The 15,775-nt window shown below is 43.9% G+C and overlaps 1 protein-coding gene across 1 annotated transcript; it reads right to left on the minus strand.

Moving 5' to 3' along the window:
• Nucleotides 1-6,611: 6,611 nt before the first annotated feature.
• BANF1 (BAF nuclear assembly factor 1) lies at nucleotides 6,612-13,610 on the minus strand. Its single transcript, XM_060253569.1, has 3 exons — nucleotides 13,465-13,610; nucleotides 8,717-8,856; nucleotides 6,612-7,308 (listed from the first exon to the last, which is right to left on the minus strand). Exons 2-3 carry the CDS (start codon nucleotides 8,837-8,839, stop codon nucleotides 7,162-7,164), a joined length of 270 nt encoding a protein of 89 aa, XP_060109552.1. The 5' UTR covers nucleotides 8,840-8,856; nucleotides 13,465-13,610; the 3' UTR covers nucleotides 6,612-7,161.
• Between the last annotated feature and the right edge of the window lie 2,165 nt (nucleotides 13,611-15,775).

Below are 15,775 nucleotides of genomic sequence, written 5' to 3' on the forward strand. Positions count from 1 at the left end.
GCACTTATGTTTATTTAGGAATCCCAGGGCTGGCCCTGCCACTAGGCAAACTAGGCGATTGCCTAGGGCACTGGCCTTCTGGAGGTGCTGAATTGGATGCCTCCCAAGTGACACAGTAATGTTATCAGTGTAGGTAGGGCGCCAGAAGTTAGTCTTGCCTAGGGTGCCAGACAGTCTAGGGCCAGCCCTGTTTAGGAATATGCATTCTGGCTTCCCTCCAAATCATCGGCAACCGGAAAGGAGCCCTCTACAAAGGCAGACACCGAGGGCAAGTTTGATGTTGTGGTTAAGTGCGCGGACTCTTATCTGGGAGAACTGGGTTTGATTCCCCACTCCTCCACTTGCACCTGCTGGAATGGCCTTAGGTCAGCCATAGTTCTGCAGAGCTGTCTTTGAAAGAGCAGCTGCTGTGAGACCTCTCTCAGCCCCACCCCCTTCACAGGGTGTTTGCTGTGGGGGAGGATGGTAGAGGAGATTGTGAGCTGTTCTGAGAATTGGAGTGTAGGCGGACTATAAATCCAATATCTTCTTCTATATAGAAGAAAACTCCAGAGTAGTTGTCAGGTAAGAAATGGGATGGTCAGATCCTCCCCTCGCTGAACAAATGAACTCGGATCAGAGGCACCCAACACCCTCCCATGTCAAGGCAGGATTCTGGTTCACACGCCCTGCTGTCTCAATTGTTTTGGTTTCAAGGTTGGAACTCGAAAACAATTGTTGCAGGACAGAGGGCATTGCCAGGTCAGTGCTTGCTTAAGAGCCGCTATACCACCAAGCTTTCTGGGGAAAGAACCAAATAGAGAGTATAAGCTAAGTTAAACTACTATACAGAAATGGCTACCAGGCAGGAATGGCCCAGTCTCATCTAGAATTCTGCCACAAAAAGGAACAGATCCATTTTTGGTTCAGGCGTGTAGGGTTGCCAACTTCAGGTTGGGAAATACCTGGCAGTTTAGAGGGTGGAGCATGGGGAGAACTGAAGTTGGGGAGGGGAGGAACATCAGTGGGGCATAATGTCATAGAATCTATCCTCCAAAGTACCCCTTTTCTCCAGGGAAACTGATCTCTGTTGATTAGAGATCAGTTGTAATTCCAGGAGACCTACAGGCTCCATCTGGAGTGTGGCAACCCTACGAATAGTAGTTTCCAACATGCTATGCTGATAGAGATAGGCCTTTTTTCAGTGGTGGCACAAGGGCTGCCAACTAAAGGTTGGTAAATTCCTGGAGTTTTGGAGATGGAACCTGAGGGGAAGGGATTGGACCTCAGTTGGGTAGTGCCATGAGGTGCACCCTCAAGAGCAGCCATTTTTTCCAGGGGAACTCATCTCTGGAGGTCAGTTGCAATAGAAGCTTTTCAGACCCCCATCTGGATGGCACCTGCCATGTAGGAGGTCTCAGGTTTAATTTCCACATAAAGGGGCTCAGGTAATAGGTGTTGTGAAGGTCCTCCTACCTAGGGTTGCCAGCTCCCACTTGGGATATTCTTGGAGATTTAAGGGGTGGAGTCTGGGAAAGGCAGCATTTGGGGAGGGGAGAGACCTCAGCCAGAGATATGGTTGCCATATTAGTTTCTCAAATCCAGCTGGCCTAATTTGCATATCATGGAAATATTATACATGTTTATATATTATGCAAATCAGTCATAATAGTTGCTCACTTAGAAAAACAGGTATTGAACACTGAATATGTGAAACAGTAGTAATGGAAATTGATCCTCTAGACATGTACTGAGTGTATTGTTCACCACTAGGCAGTGAGAATACCCCTACTTAGCTAGGATTAGGTAGCAAGGACTCCTTCAGTCTTGTTCCCAAAATACTTTATGACCAATTACTCTTCAAGTTCTAACGTTGGGGTTTTTAATTTAAGGCTCTAGTCTTTTTTCTTGCAGAGACATAAAGGGAAATGCAAGTAAATTTTTGTCTTGATACGCTGAGAAGCTACAAGTTGGTTAAAGTTGTTAACCCCTTCCTGACCACATCCATTCTCTTTTGCTCTGTTCCATCCCCATTTCTCCCTGGGCTCTTTGCTTTTTGTTTTTCCCCTCTGTAACGTCTGCAGTGATGAGTGAATAGAACATCAGATAGAAACCTGGAGTGAGATTTATGGTATTTTGAAGTTGCCTCCTCTATTTGCAGAGGGAAATTTGCATCAGAAGGAGGTGGAAGAGAAATGAACCAGTTTCATTTGGCCTGGTACCTGGTTCTAATTCAGGGCTTTTTTTGAGCAGGGACGCACAGGAACGCAGTTCCGGCTGGCTCAGTGTCAGGGGGTGTGGCCTAATGTGCAAATGAGTTCTTGCTGGGTTTCTAAAAACCCTGCGCAAAACAATGGCAATGTCAGAGGGTGTGGCCCAATATGCAAATGAGTACATGCTGGACTTTTTCTACAAAAAAAGCCCCGCTAATAATCAATTGCAAACCACTTTGCAATAACTTTCCTGTGTCAAGGAAAGCAGGCCTCTGTGCATGTAAAAATGCCCTTTTCTCACCAATTAAGAAAAAGTCCAACTTGGCCCTCCACAACCCTGTGTCCCACAACAAAAGTATGGGATTAGTGTTAAAGGCTTGAAAATGCTTAGACAGCTTTATAAATGTAACTATTTCATGACCTTTTGCTCATAGAAAGCTGAGATAGCAGCATCAGCTCTGCATCTAACATCTAAGCACAATGCAGGCTATACCAAGATTTGAATCATGTCTTGGCATCTTTCTTATGCTTTTTTTATGGCGGGGGGGAACATTTCCAGCCTGAAGAAGCGTTCTAGAGAACTCAAAAGCTTGCACACTATTATATGCCATTTGGTTGGTCCTAATAAAAAGGTGTTCTGTGGGTTGTGTTAGGAGTTAGAACATAAGAGAAGCCATGTTGGATCAGGCCAATGGCCCATCCAGTCCAACACTCTGTGTCACACAGTGGCCAATATATGTGCGTGTGTACATACATACATACACACACACACACACACACATATATACATACTGTGGCTAATCGCCACTGATGGACCTGCTCCATATTTTTATCCAATCCCCTCTTAAAGCTGGCTATGCTTGTAGCCGCCACCACCTCCTGTGGCAGTAAATTCCACATGTTAATCACCCTTTGGGTGAAGAAGTTTTTAGATTTTTCTTTTGAAAAAGCACGGCTGAGCTTCTTTAAACTCCAGAACTTTTCACAATGGACAAAGAAGTTCAGGAGAACAAATGGCTAAGCTGGCAGTCTTAAGCTGCCCAAACACTCACTGCAGAATATGAAGTAATTGGGAGGATTTAAATAAACCTGTGCCAGGAATAATCAATTCTCTGAATGCCAAGACTGCAAACATCCTGCCCATATACAGAGTTCTTTTCTTTCTCTGCAGAGTAATCTGGTATCAGGGGATAGCATTGAGGCAGGTAGAAGTGATTTAAAGGCAGGTGTAACTTAGGAATCTCCCATTTTAGTAATGAAAGCATTGAAGAATTGCTATCCCAGTCACCCTCAGCTTTCCCACTGCAGATGTGAATAATATTCCGGTCTCATACCCTGCAGCATCTCTTGAGGGAGGAATGTAGGTGTGCCAATTAAACTAATAAGGGACTCATACATAAATCCTTTCCCACTGGATAACTGTTTTGTGGATATTAAAAGCTCAACTAGAGACAGCATAGTCTAGTGGCTAGAGTGCTGGAGTAGAATCTGGGAGACCCAGGTTCAAATCCCTGCCTTGGAAACTTGCTGGGTGACAGTCACGTATGCTCAGCCTAACTGACTTCACAGGACTGTTGAGAGAATAAAATAGAGAATGATGTAGGATTTGATTGTCAAAGATATGAAGACAATTTGCTGCACTCTGCCATGATGGATATAGCAGTGTATAATGTTTTATTGTAACGGTTGTTTTTCTGGTTTTATTGCTTTAATTGAGGCCAGTTGACCCTGTAAGCTGCCTGAGCCTGTCTTGGCAGGGAGGGTAGGATATAAATTAAGTAAATAAAATAAATTTAAGCACATAATTTTTTTAGTCTAGCAAATAGAGCCATCTCTTCAAAACCAGTGTCCGTGGCAGGACTGCTATTAATTTAACTGTTCAGTGTGACATTGCCAGACCTCACCCGATGAGTCACATAGGATGATGGAGTCTCACCACAAAGGTGCACAGGGTTTGGCATTGTACCTGGTCCTCCCTCCCTCTTTTCTTCACAACCTGCGTGATGGATTGGGCTGACAGTGATTAGTTTAAGCTCATACAGTGAGCTTTTTTGGCAGCATGCATATTCTGAAGGACTCTAAAGTTCAGTTTTAATTTGGTTAGTCCTAACTAGCATTGCACAGCTTTTGCTGTTGAATATTTCTAAAGGCTTGGATTCATTCCACTACAGTGGGGGGTTCTTTCTAGCAATAAGGAGCCTTCATCTGACAGAAGAGGCTCTTTGCGGGAAGTTGCCTAGAGTTGGGAGAAACATATCTATGGATCCAGCCCTGTGTTTGTAAGCAAGGGGAGATCATGAGAGAGATTGGGGAGGGCCTGTGGTTTAGTGGAAGAGCCTGTGCTTTGCATGTAGAAGGTCCCAAAGTTCAGTCCCCAGCATCTCCAGTTGAAACAATCAAGTGATATGAAAGACTAGAGGCCCTGGAGAGCCACTGCCAGTCTGGGTAGCCAGTACTGAACAGTCTGATTCAGTACACAGCAGCTTCATATGAATGAGAAAGGAGCAGGTGTCCAATAGAACTTTCAAGGCTAACAAACTTTATTCCAGCATAAATTAGGTCTGAAAGGGGGGAGGTGATAATAACAAGAAGGCTCAGAACAAGATCCAATTCCAAAAGCCATCAGGACCTGAAGTACAAGTGCCTCTAATACCACATAGTGACAAGGTCCTAGATTCATGCTGGCTCCTAATACTCCTAGAGAAAAAGAAATCCATATTCTATGGGAGGAGGTAGAGAAGAATCGTTTCAGAAGACATCCTCAAAGAAACCAAACTGGTGAGGTTTGGGAGGGAGCTTGCCAAAATGTATGTGAGTTGTGTATGTGATATACAGCTTGCCAAAATGCACTTCAGACCACATGCCATCATTTTCTGCTTTGAATGTTCCTTCCCATAAAAGTTCCTTGCAAGGAGAAAGGTAAATCAGCAAAGAAAAACATTTTACCTCTTTACTGGTGAGAGTTTCTTATTGCCAGAATTTTTAAATACAGGAAAACTTGCCAAAGGGTAAACAGTCTGAAACAGCAGTTTATCCTACTACCTCATTCTTCTGTTTGTGTAAACCAGGCCCAAGGCAGTAGCTAGCATTAATGCCATAAAGTCAGGCATACTCAAGAGCCTGGCAAATATTTTCATAAATATACTCATGCTAGTGTTAAATAACCACATTTAGCTACAGCTCCTCTTCCTTATTTGAAAACTGATCAAGGCCAGACTGACATTTGGAAAACCCTCACATTACCGTATACATTTTGAATAAAACTTAGTTGGTCTTAAAGGTACACTTGTCTCCTGCTTTGTTCTATTGCTTCAGACCAACATGGCTGCCTACTGCAATCTAACTACCGTGTACCTGTTTCACCACTCCTAAACAAATGGATGTTTGCCGCCTGTTTGGGGTTGCATTTCTAACCCTGGGATATAAGAATTGATAATTTACTTTTTCATAGAAAAAGGGGTGTGAGCACAACAATCTACTTCAGATGCATCCATCACAATACACCAAGTGCTGCAGGACTCTGGGCCATTTGGAAGCAGGAGATTCCCTTAAAGATCTGCCAGATTTAGCCCTGCAGTGTAACAGCTGCTCCTCAGTGAGCTTTCATCTCTGCACAGGATGCAGCCACAGGGAAAGCAGCCCAAACAGCCACCTCACATGGCACACAAGGAAATGTTATTCTGCGATTTTTGCCCTGTTAAGAACCGAGCTAGCCTCTGGGCGTGTATTTATCAGATATGGTTTGAAGAAACATACCCTGGAAGTAGGATGGGACACCCCAATCAGATAATGAATATATTGCTAAATATGGTGGAAAGAATGCAGCTCTGCAGGAAGCACTATACTACTTTATTTTACCATGGTGTCATTTGGTAGCAAGGCCCCAAGCGAAGGCTGCTTGTCTCCAACCTCTGCAGCTATCAGGGGCAAACTGCAAGTATTGCAAAGCTGCTTGTACTGACCACTTAGAACTGCAGGCATCTCCAGACTTTTATAGTACTTGCTGATATTTGGCCTTTATTTTTCATTTTGTTTAAAAATTTGTTAACTGTAGGCTGAGAACTAGTCAGTGAACTGCTCATGTTTTTAAAAACATTCAACTTTCTTAAAAGTTGGTTGCAATTTTATAAGTCAAAATGCATTCTTTGACAATGATCCAGTTTGTTTTGCAGTAGGCATATGTACTTTCTCCTACTCTTCTAATAAAAGTTCATATCTTTAGATACTTTTTACAGGTCAGATACCTAGCAGGAAACTGGGAAGTCGTCGTGACTCTGGGTAGCTGCTGTGTATTGCACATTCCCTGAATATGGGTCCAATTTGGACCCCACCCAATCCTATTCTCCAGAGAAGGCAACCCACCAAGTGTACCAGCCCCCTCAGCCATTACTCCAATTCAGTTTCAAAGGAGGCTAAACATCAACACAGCTCATTTTTATTGTTTAAAAACTTTACAATGATTTTTGTTCCTAACATTTAAACAAGTGGCATAAAAGTCAGGTGGGAGGATCCAACACTGTTTGCAAATAATGTTGTCCCTCGTTTAAATACACATCACTTATTTCGTAAAACAGTGTTAATCCTCAGGCCAATTATAGCTCAAAATTGAGGGAGACGAAAAAGTGTCTCCCTTTAAATCAACAGGCAGATAAGGCTTCAAGAGTTAGCTGGCCTGACAGCCAAACGGAACCTATTGAAGCCACACAAAAGAGATTCAATTCTACAAAGCCTTAAAATAGAACGTTCCCCTCTCCCCCTTTTCTCAACCCTCTCTCTGGAGGAAAAGATGTTTGATTAAAAGATTGTGGTAACAAAAATATTTTCTGGCATTGGGAGGGATAGTCCCAGGGACACATTTTAGATGCTGGAAGTTTCACAAGGAAGAAACAAGTGGGGAGGAAGGAAAATTCAATCCCTAGCTAACTACAAAAGCCCCAGCAACATCCAGTGAGGTTCTGAGCCAGAGTGTTCACAAGAAGGCATCACACCATTCCCTCAGGCAGCCATAACAGTCTCTGGATTGCTTGGCGTTGGCACCACATGTGTCTTTCAGCCACTCACGGAACAGGTCCTCATCCTTCTTCAGCACCAGGAACTGCCCAAGCACCACATAAGCCTAGATTTAGGAAGGGGAAAATATGTAGTGTAAGCAACTGGGACAGTGAATCCAGAGGTCTATCAATCTGCCTGCTACAATCATCACCGCAAGACCACTTTCCCCTTGGGCAAGCATGGATCAGCAGTACTCCCAGACACTGCCTCTCCTTTCCCCAGCACCAGCTGGTGCCAAACATGCCGATGACCTTCTCACCTTATCTTCTCCTTGCCTAGCATCAGCCAGTGTTCAGCACACAAGCTGCTTCTGCCAGCCTTTTCTAGCCCAAGCAGAGCAAAGTCCAACATGACAAGCAGCACCACTTCATGTGCTGACCACTGGGAGTGGCAAGGGATTAAGGACACAATGGGGGCAGACCACCTCTGGTGCTGGGAAGCTAAAGAGAGCCATAGAGACAACAGAGTTAGAAATACTGGAGGTTGGTTCACAGCAGGACCAGCTGGGGCAGAGGATCTTCTGCGAAGTCTCACACTTTGGAGAGTGCGAGTGATCCTCCCCGTAAGACAGGCTATTGAATTTAACGCTCTGGACACAACTGTTTTGAATCAGACACTGGTCAGGGCATATATATTTATTTACTGTATGGCATCTCCAGGGCATAGTCACTGTGAGAACAAGTTGTGAGTGGGCAAGGCAGCTGTTGACTCCCCACTATGTCATGAACCCTTCGAGCAGGTCTGTTCCCAGGTATTTCAATTCAAGTGTTTGACATAGTCTATGCAGTCAACTCTTGAGGCTCTGCACACTTCAGGAGCATGGGCCATGATGAACATAGTATGACTTACAGACAAGATCTGGACTCAAATGCCTACTCCAGCCAAAAAGCTTACTAGAATACTTAGGACTACTACACTCTCTCAGCATTGCTCACAATACCAAGTTGTTGGAAAGCGTGAAGGAGGGAGAGCTCCCTGAAAGGAGGACAGCTAAAATGCAGCAACATGTACCACATCACTGGCTCTCAGATTTTACAAAAAGGCTCCAGATTACTTCATAAAAGTGTCTTGGATGAAAAGTTTTCTCAAGGGAGCTCAAAATTCTGCACTCACAACTTGTGCGGCAAGTGAGGTATAACATCGTGAATATTTGCTTATTATAGTTACTTTTTTCCCACAGGGACTTCAAGGCCTACTTAGCTTCAGCAAGTCTGCTGCAGCTTGCACTTTTAGACCATACCCTAACCAGACAGCCAAGAAGCCCTGAAACAGCAGGTTGCAGAAAGCAGGCTAGTTTCTCTGAGTGTGGTTATCTGACAGCACTGGACATATGCCTTATGCCAGTCACCTGACAGCAGCCTCTCAAGAAGAGCAGCAAAGGACTGAACGCATTAAAGCTCAACCCTCCAGCTAGGTTCATCTCCCTGCCCCGCCAAACAAGCTGATGCAATCTTTTAGAACCCAGAAGATACCTTATCAAAGCCTTTGTCTTCCAGCTTCTTGCCAAGCACATCTCCAATGCCTGCCAGAGTGCCGACAGGCTTCTCGCCCATAGGTTCTGCCACAAAATCCCGGTGCTTCTGGCTGGTCGTCATTTTGGCTGCTGCTCTGCCTGCAAGCGAGAAAACCAAGGATCAAGCAGGTATAATAATTAAGAGGGTAGGAGAGAATATTACTAACCCGCTATAGTCGCACATGCCAGTCAATTCTTGCTGACCCAATAGGTCAGCTGCTGTCACAGGATCATCATAGCTGACTTGTTGCCTGTTCCAGGAAGGAAGAGACCAAGAGGTCCATGTGGATGGAATCTTTAGCCATCTACATTCCCCACCCTCAATTAAACCAAGCACCTCTGATGCTATCACAATCCAACTGGGAGTTCTCCCAGAACTGGTAGTCTTCTCTGGCCTACAAGTGTTCTGCAGGTAACCAAATCTCAGAGAAAAGATACAAAATACTTAGCTATCACTCAGATGGGGGTGTTTTAGAAAACAGCAATTTATGGCACAAAGTTTAGGCAATCTCACTGCTGTTCTTCAAAGAACTGTACTCCTCAGGCAGGGCAATATCCTGTCAGCCATGGCATCACCAGCTAATTTTGCAGGTGCAGGATCTCATAAGGTTGGTCCTGTAGATCCATTCTACTAACGGCGTCTTCCCCAGATGAAAATCTTAATAAACTGCGCCAAATTTCAAGGGGGCTATTGAAAGATGTAACAAGACAATTTTGGAGAAAACAGATCAAGAGAAGTTTTCAAGCCATGATTTTAACAATGGCTCTTAAAAGACCCAGCTTCTGAAAAACTGGTCTCTGATCATACTACAGTCAATTGCTAAATGGCTGTGATTTCTCCAGTCACGCGCAAAGGAAATCTGTGTGTTGCTATTGTGTACTACGGCTGTGCACAGCTTCTGCCCCATCAATGCTGCCGTCTCCAAATAACGAAATGACTTGAAGGTGGCGGCAGCTGGCATTGGTTACAGTGCCACTAAATAAGGCAACATGTGATATCAGAGCAATGAGAAAGGATACCAGCACCCCCTGCTGATCAGTGGCCATTGCAGCACAACATGGAACCAAGCCACAATGGTTCTTTTGTTTTAGAACTTTCAGAGTTGCCAAAAACTTTCAAGTTTTTCTTCTGTGGACTTCTGTTCCAGGCTTGAGACATGCACCCCTCCACCCCAAATATCGGTTCTGAACACCAGATGCCAAGCCAATCTGTTCGGCCCAAAATCTTTATACTCTGCAGCTCACTAGACACACTACAGATCTACACATTTCAGATACGGATCTGCCCCAATTCAGCATGTAAGAAGCAGGGGATGGGAGCTTCAGTTTCAAGAATAAAGGGCTCATGTAGGTAAAAGCTGCAGAACCTGCTGGCAGACTGGTCACCGTCTCCGCAGCCCCACCCTCAAGTCATACTTATATATATGGAGTGATAGATTTCCTCTCTTGCATACAAGTTATAAAAATCATAATTTAAATAACTGAAAGAACTACAACAGCAGAAGAATAAAAACAATTAAAAAGCAAAGAGGCAAAAAAACTTTTAAAAAGCGGTGAAAGTGAAGATCATATACTATCCTAAAGGCAAACACACTCCTGCTATTGGGGATTGGATGTAGAAAAAAACTCAGGGGGAGGGGGAGAGTTAGTGATGTGAAGAGGGAATTTTTCAAAACAAGATTTTTTTTTCCAGAAGAATTTTCAATACTATGTTTTCCCCATGAAAATTGTTTTCACCCTACATTTATCAATATTGTCTAGTTGTCAGGGCTTAATATGCAAAACAATCATGTTAGATGCGCTAATTGTGGAATATCTCATCACTTGTACATAGGTGTCTTCTTTTGCTAACATTAGGCATTGAAATTCTTTAAATTTGGATCAGAATGTTTTCTAGAAAATTTTCCAATTAAACATTTCCCAGAAAACTCACATCACTGCGTAAGGCAAGGATGGACTTTACACTGCTCACCCATTGGCCCATTTTGCTCTTCAGTTACACCTTCCCACCTTCCCTGCCTATGCTATTAAACACTGATCTGTCTCCAAACAGAGGGACCAGCTGCTACTGTAACTCACTTGACTCTGAACCTCCCAACAGAAATGTTCCACACTCCTCCAGCTAGCAGCTGGCTGTTGTCACCCAACACATTTCCTCATCAGCTAGCATTGCTACACACACTCCTGAGAACTCAAGAGCCTGAGCAAAATGCACCACTCTGTACTTTGACTCAGCTAGTCTAATTGCTTTCCAGACCCTCACCTTGGGATACCTCCTGACCAGAGAGATGCTTGGGGAAGAAGTACAAACTGCCAAAGTACATTGAGAAAGCACTCGCACCTTTAACATGGAAGAAGAGATGGCAGAATCAAGGACAGCCTGTAGTCGCATGTCACTCAATGCAAACAAGTCTGTCCCTAAAGGCACCACAGAGTATTTGTTGACTTACTTCATTTATACTCCATTTTCCTGCCCAATAGGGACCCAAAGTGGCTTATGACATAATTCTCCCCTCTACCATTTAATTCTAACCTAACCTACCTCACAGGGTTGTTGTTGAGATGGTGCAACTGGCTCAAGGTCACCAAGCACAGTTCCATGGCAAGAATAAGGGTTCAGATCTGGGGGGGGGGGTCTCAGTTTCTAGTCTGTATCACACTAGCTCTACCTCTAGAATGTAGGCGTCTGTGCCACCTCACCCTGTGTTCCACTTTCCTACTGTTACTGGCATGGATCCCCAAAGGAAAAAATGTCCGCCACACCCAAACATTTCCTTTCAACATATACTTAGAATAGATGAGGCAGCTTGCTCTGTGTAGGAGCCTGTTGAAGAAGGGAGCATTTTAAAACAGAAGTGAACCAAGCACAGCAAGGTTGGGAAAGCCCAGCACCTGTGAATTTAACAACACCCCAACATTCAGAATATTTTTAGATCCTCAGGAGAGAGGATCAACATATTTCAACAAATTACTACTTTGAATCTTTCACCATACACAAAACCTTATGCTCATTACAAACAGATAATTTTTTTTTAATTTAAAAAAGTGCCGATACTCATACCTAATGTTGTGTTGCTTTCCACCAATTCCCCAATTGGATTGGAGAGAACTCCCTTGCACAGGTGCCAGCACTCAGTACCAGTGAGAATCACCACACACACAAAAATGCCCTACAACTGAGGCAGGGAAAGGGAGCATAGAAGGTACAGGACCAAAAGAGAACCACCCATGTTCTAAAACGAGAGTACTGGTGTTAAAAAACAGCAATTTTTAGTGGAGGCCAGGTGAACAAAGCAGATGGAAGGAACTGACAGCTGAACACACTGGACAGATCTAAGGTGATATGCAGGCTCTTACCAGGAGACACAGACCTCCAGCTACTGAGATTTCAGGAACTGTGGTGCAAGGAACTCTCCCACATACATATAAATCAACTGAACCCTTGCGTAAGCACTTCTTCAGTATCTGTTATATGATCTTTTCTACAGAATATTTGGAGAGAAACAGCTTGAAGCCAGAAAGACACTGCAATTGACCGTGCATGGCCTTTATGCAGTGGGCATACAATGACATAAGCTCAATATTTACAAAGATCTGCCCTTGTTTGTTCTTAGTCACTACTGGTAATGCAACAGTCAGTTGCCAGTAGAAGTGTGCAGAATCACCCACTGCTACTCAACATTATTCAAGAAGCAGAGGGAGGAGGCTCCAAGTGAGATGGAGGGGGTCTTCTCTAGTGAGCTTCATGGATGGAAGTCTTAGCATACTGGTTCTGTATAATCCCTTCTATTTAGTTTTTCTTGTTTATTTATTTTTTGCTAGCAGACTTGGGTACTGTTTGGATGAATGGTGGAGAAATAAATACAAGATTCCAAAAAAACTTTATTTTGTGTTTCAAAATAACATTTTGGAAATGGTTAGAAAAATAAAAATGATACATAAGAACACAGGAGAAGCTATGTTGGATCAGGCCAATGGCCCATCTAGTCCAACACTCTGTCAAACAGTGGTCAAAGAAACCTAAGTGGCATCAGGAGATCCACCCGTGGGGCCAGGACACTAGAAGCCCTCCCACTGTTGCCCCCCCCCCCCCCCCGCAGCAAGAATATACAGCATCATTGCCCCAGTCTTGGTCTTGGGCAACAGTGGGAGGGCTTCTAGTGTGCTAGCAAATAAAGAAATCAAACAAGACAAACTAAATAGAACCAGTGTGATAAGACTCCCATCCACAACGTTCACTAGAGAAGTCCCTCTCCGCCTCACAGGGTTGCTGGGAGAATTACGAAGGGGGGAACCCCAAGCTCCTCTGGAGAATGTATGGGACAAAAGCAGCATGAAACAGACATTACCCCTCATGTGTTGCCGTAGCATTGCAAGAATTAGTTAGGAGTCAACTTTTAAAAACTCTTTCATGAAATTAGGGTTTTATTGGTCTCTTTGAGTTTATCAATGGGAAAACGGGCCATAATACAGAAAGACGAAAAAGCCCGCCTTGCAAGGCTGCTCAACGAGCGCCAACATGGGGCCGTGGGCGGAAGAGACGAGGCCACCTGGCAAAACCATCATCATGACTAAGGCTGGGCGGTGGGACCGCTGAGCTCCGGTTACGGAGCCCACTGTGGGAATTCACTCTCGGCCAGCCCCGCAGGCTCTCCCGCCACCAGGGGAGCAAGGCGGGCCCCATCCCCTGCCCCATTGCCCGCTTACCGCTCAGCCTTCCTTCCAACCGTCGCTCCCGCCCAATCAGCGCTGCACTCACTGCGCCTGCGCCTTCGTCCGTTTCTACTTCCGGGTGTCTAGCTGACTGCCTTCTTTGGGACTGGATTGGCTCTTCGGTCTAGTGACGTCTTGGACAAGCAAAGGGCACGCTCTAGCCTCTCTGGGAGCTCTCTATGGTTACGTGGGTCTGGAAGTTTCTTCACTGTGGACGCCCAAGGGAAACAATAGAGAAGGAGGGTGGTTATTATTGCTACAATAAATAAGACTCGTTTTTAATCTTGCAACCATGCAACTAGTAATATAGATTGCGTAGTGTGTGTATATGCAATTTATATTTATATGCAATTACTCTAGATTATATGTTAGCTTATAGCTCTTCTTAGCCTAATCTACCTCCTAGGGTTGTTGTGCGTAGACAAGTTGCACCTTTAAGACCAACTAAATTTTAAAAAGTATTTTAAAGTGTTTTAAAGGTGCAACTTGTCTACTGCTTTGTTTGCTTCAGACCAACACGGCTGCCCACTTGGTTGTTGTGCGTGTTAGCCTTGGGAAGACCTGGGCTCTGGTCACTGCCTGTCCTACAACTTCCTCGGTGACCCTGGCCCAGTCTCATAACCTACTTCAAAGGTTCAGATGGGTAGTAGTGTTGGTCTGAAGTAACAGAACAAAGTTTGAGTCCAGTGGCATCTTTAAGATCAACAAGGTTTAATTCTTAGTATAAGCTTTCCTGTGCATGCACATTTCTTCAGATACATTGAAACAGACTTCCACAACCAATACATATGGGGGAGGCGGTTGTGAGGATAGAGGTGCATAAGAGTACCTTAAAAGGGGCCAAGATAAAAGTGCACTGAAGAAATGAATACAATATCAAATTGAATATATTATGCTGGAATAATATATCAACAATCATGTATATAACTATTTCCAGAGGTCTACCTGTGGTTATGTCTGTTGCTGAAAACATAAATATGATTCTTGCAGCTCTTTTAACATCTTTATTTTAGCATAAACTTTACTGAACTAGAGCCCACTTCCATCGAATGCTCCAGCACAGCTTCCACAGCACCCTGCCCATTTAGATAGCCATCCACGCTAGTAGAGCTGTTCCACTCATAGGTGGAGACAGCTCTGATTTCCCCAGGACCTGTCCATATAAACTAGTAAGAAATGGGCTTCCTTACTCCTCTCCCCCCATGCCCATGCATAGTTATAGAACTAGTGGGCATGGGGGGAGAGGAGTAAGGAAGCCCATTCATTCGGACACCACGTGCCCTCCTGTTGCTATTGAACAAAGTCTGGAGTTAGATTCAGGTGGGTAGCCATGCTCATAGAATCATAGAGTTGGAAGGGATCTCCAGGGTCATCTAGTCCAACCCCCTGCACAATGCAGGAAACCCACAAATACCTACCCCAAATTCACAGAATCTTCAACGCTGTCAGATGGCCATCTAGCCTCTGTTTAAAAACCTCCAAGGAAGGAGAGCCCACCACCTCCCGAGGAAGCCCGTTCCACTGAGGAATCGCTCTAACAGTCAGGAAGTTCTTCCTAATGTTGAGCCGGAAAGTCTTTTGATTTGATTTCAACCCATTGGTTCTGGTCCTACCTTCCAGGGCTACAGAAAACAATTCCACACCATCCTCTAGATGACAGCCCTTCAAGTACTTGAAGATAGTGATCATATCACCTCTCAGTCGCCTCCTCTCCAGGCTAAACATCCCCAGCTCCTTCAACCTTTCCTCATAGGACTTTGTCTCCAGACCCCTCGCCATCTTCGTCGCCCTCCTCTGGACCCATTCCAGCTTGTCTATATCCTCCTTAAAATGTGGTGCCCAAAACTGAACACAATATTCCAGGTGAGGTCTTACAGAGCAGAGTAAAGTGATACCATCACATCACGTGATCTGGACACTATACTTTTGTTGATACAGCCCAAAACTGCATTTGCCTTTTTTTAAAAAAAATTTTAAACGATTTTATTAAGACATAAAGGTAACTTACAATCCATAAAACTAAGAAGTTTACAATTAGAGTCAACAGAAATAGCATCGCAAGCATAGTAATCAAAGTTCATAACAAAAACAACATTTAAGAACAAAATACAGACTAAAAATAGTAATATTTAAAGTTATTACAACACAATAATTTAAAATAAAATCGGGAGAAGAAACAAAATAATGTGATACACTTGTAGGTAACTTGTTAGAGAATTATCTATAACAAAAGGAAATCCTTGTACATTTTGTTTTTGGTATAGGAATTAACATAAAATGGATCACTGTCGAGCTTTTCCAAAAT

This window comes from Heteronotia binoei, chromosome 1, assembly GCF_032191835.1.
Source record: "Heteronotia binoei isolate CCM8104 ecotype False Entrance Well chromosome 1, APGP_CSIRO_Hbin_v1, whole genome shotgun sequence".
In the NCBI taxonomy this organism is placed as follows: Eukaryota; Metazoa; Chordata; class Lepidosauria; order Squamata; family Gekkonidae; genus Heteronotia; species Heteronotia binoei.

Excerpts from the sequence above, each read along its gene's own strand:
- BANF1 (XM_060253569.1), bottom strand. The coding sequence starts at position 8,839 with ATGACGACCAGCCAGAAGCACCGGGATTTTGTGGCAGAACCTATGGGC. Across the intron at positions 7,309-8,716 it reads AAGACAAAGGCTTTGATAAG|GCTTATGTGGTGCTTGGGCA; the intron begins GTATCTTCTGGG and ends TCCTAAATCTAG.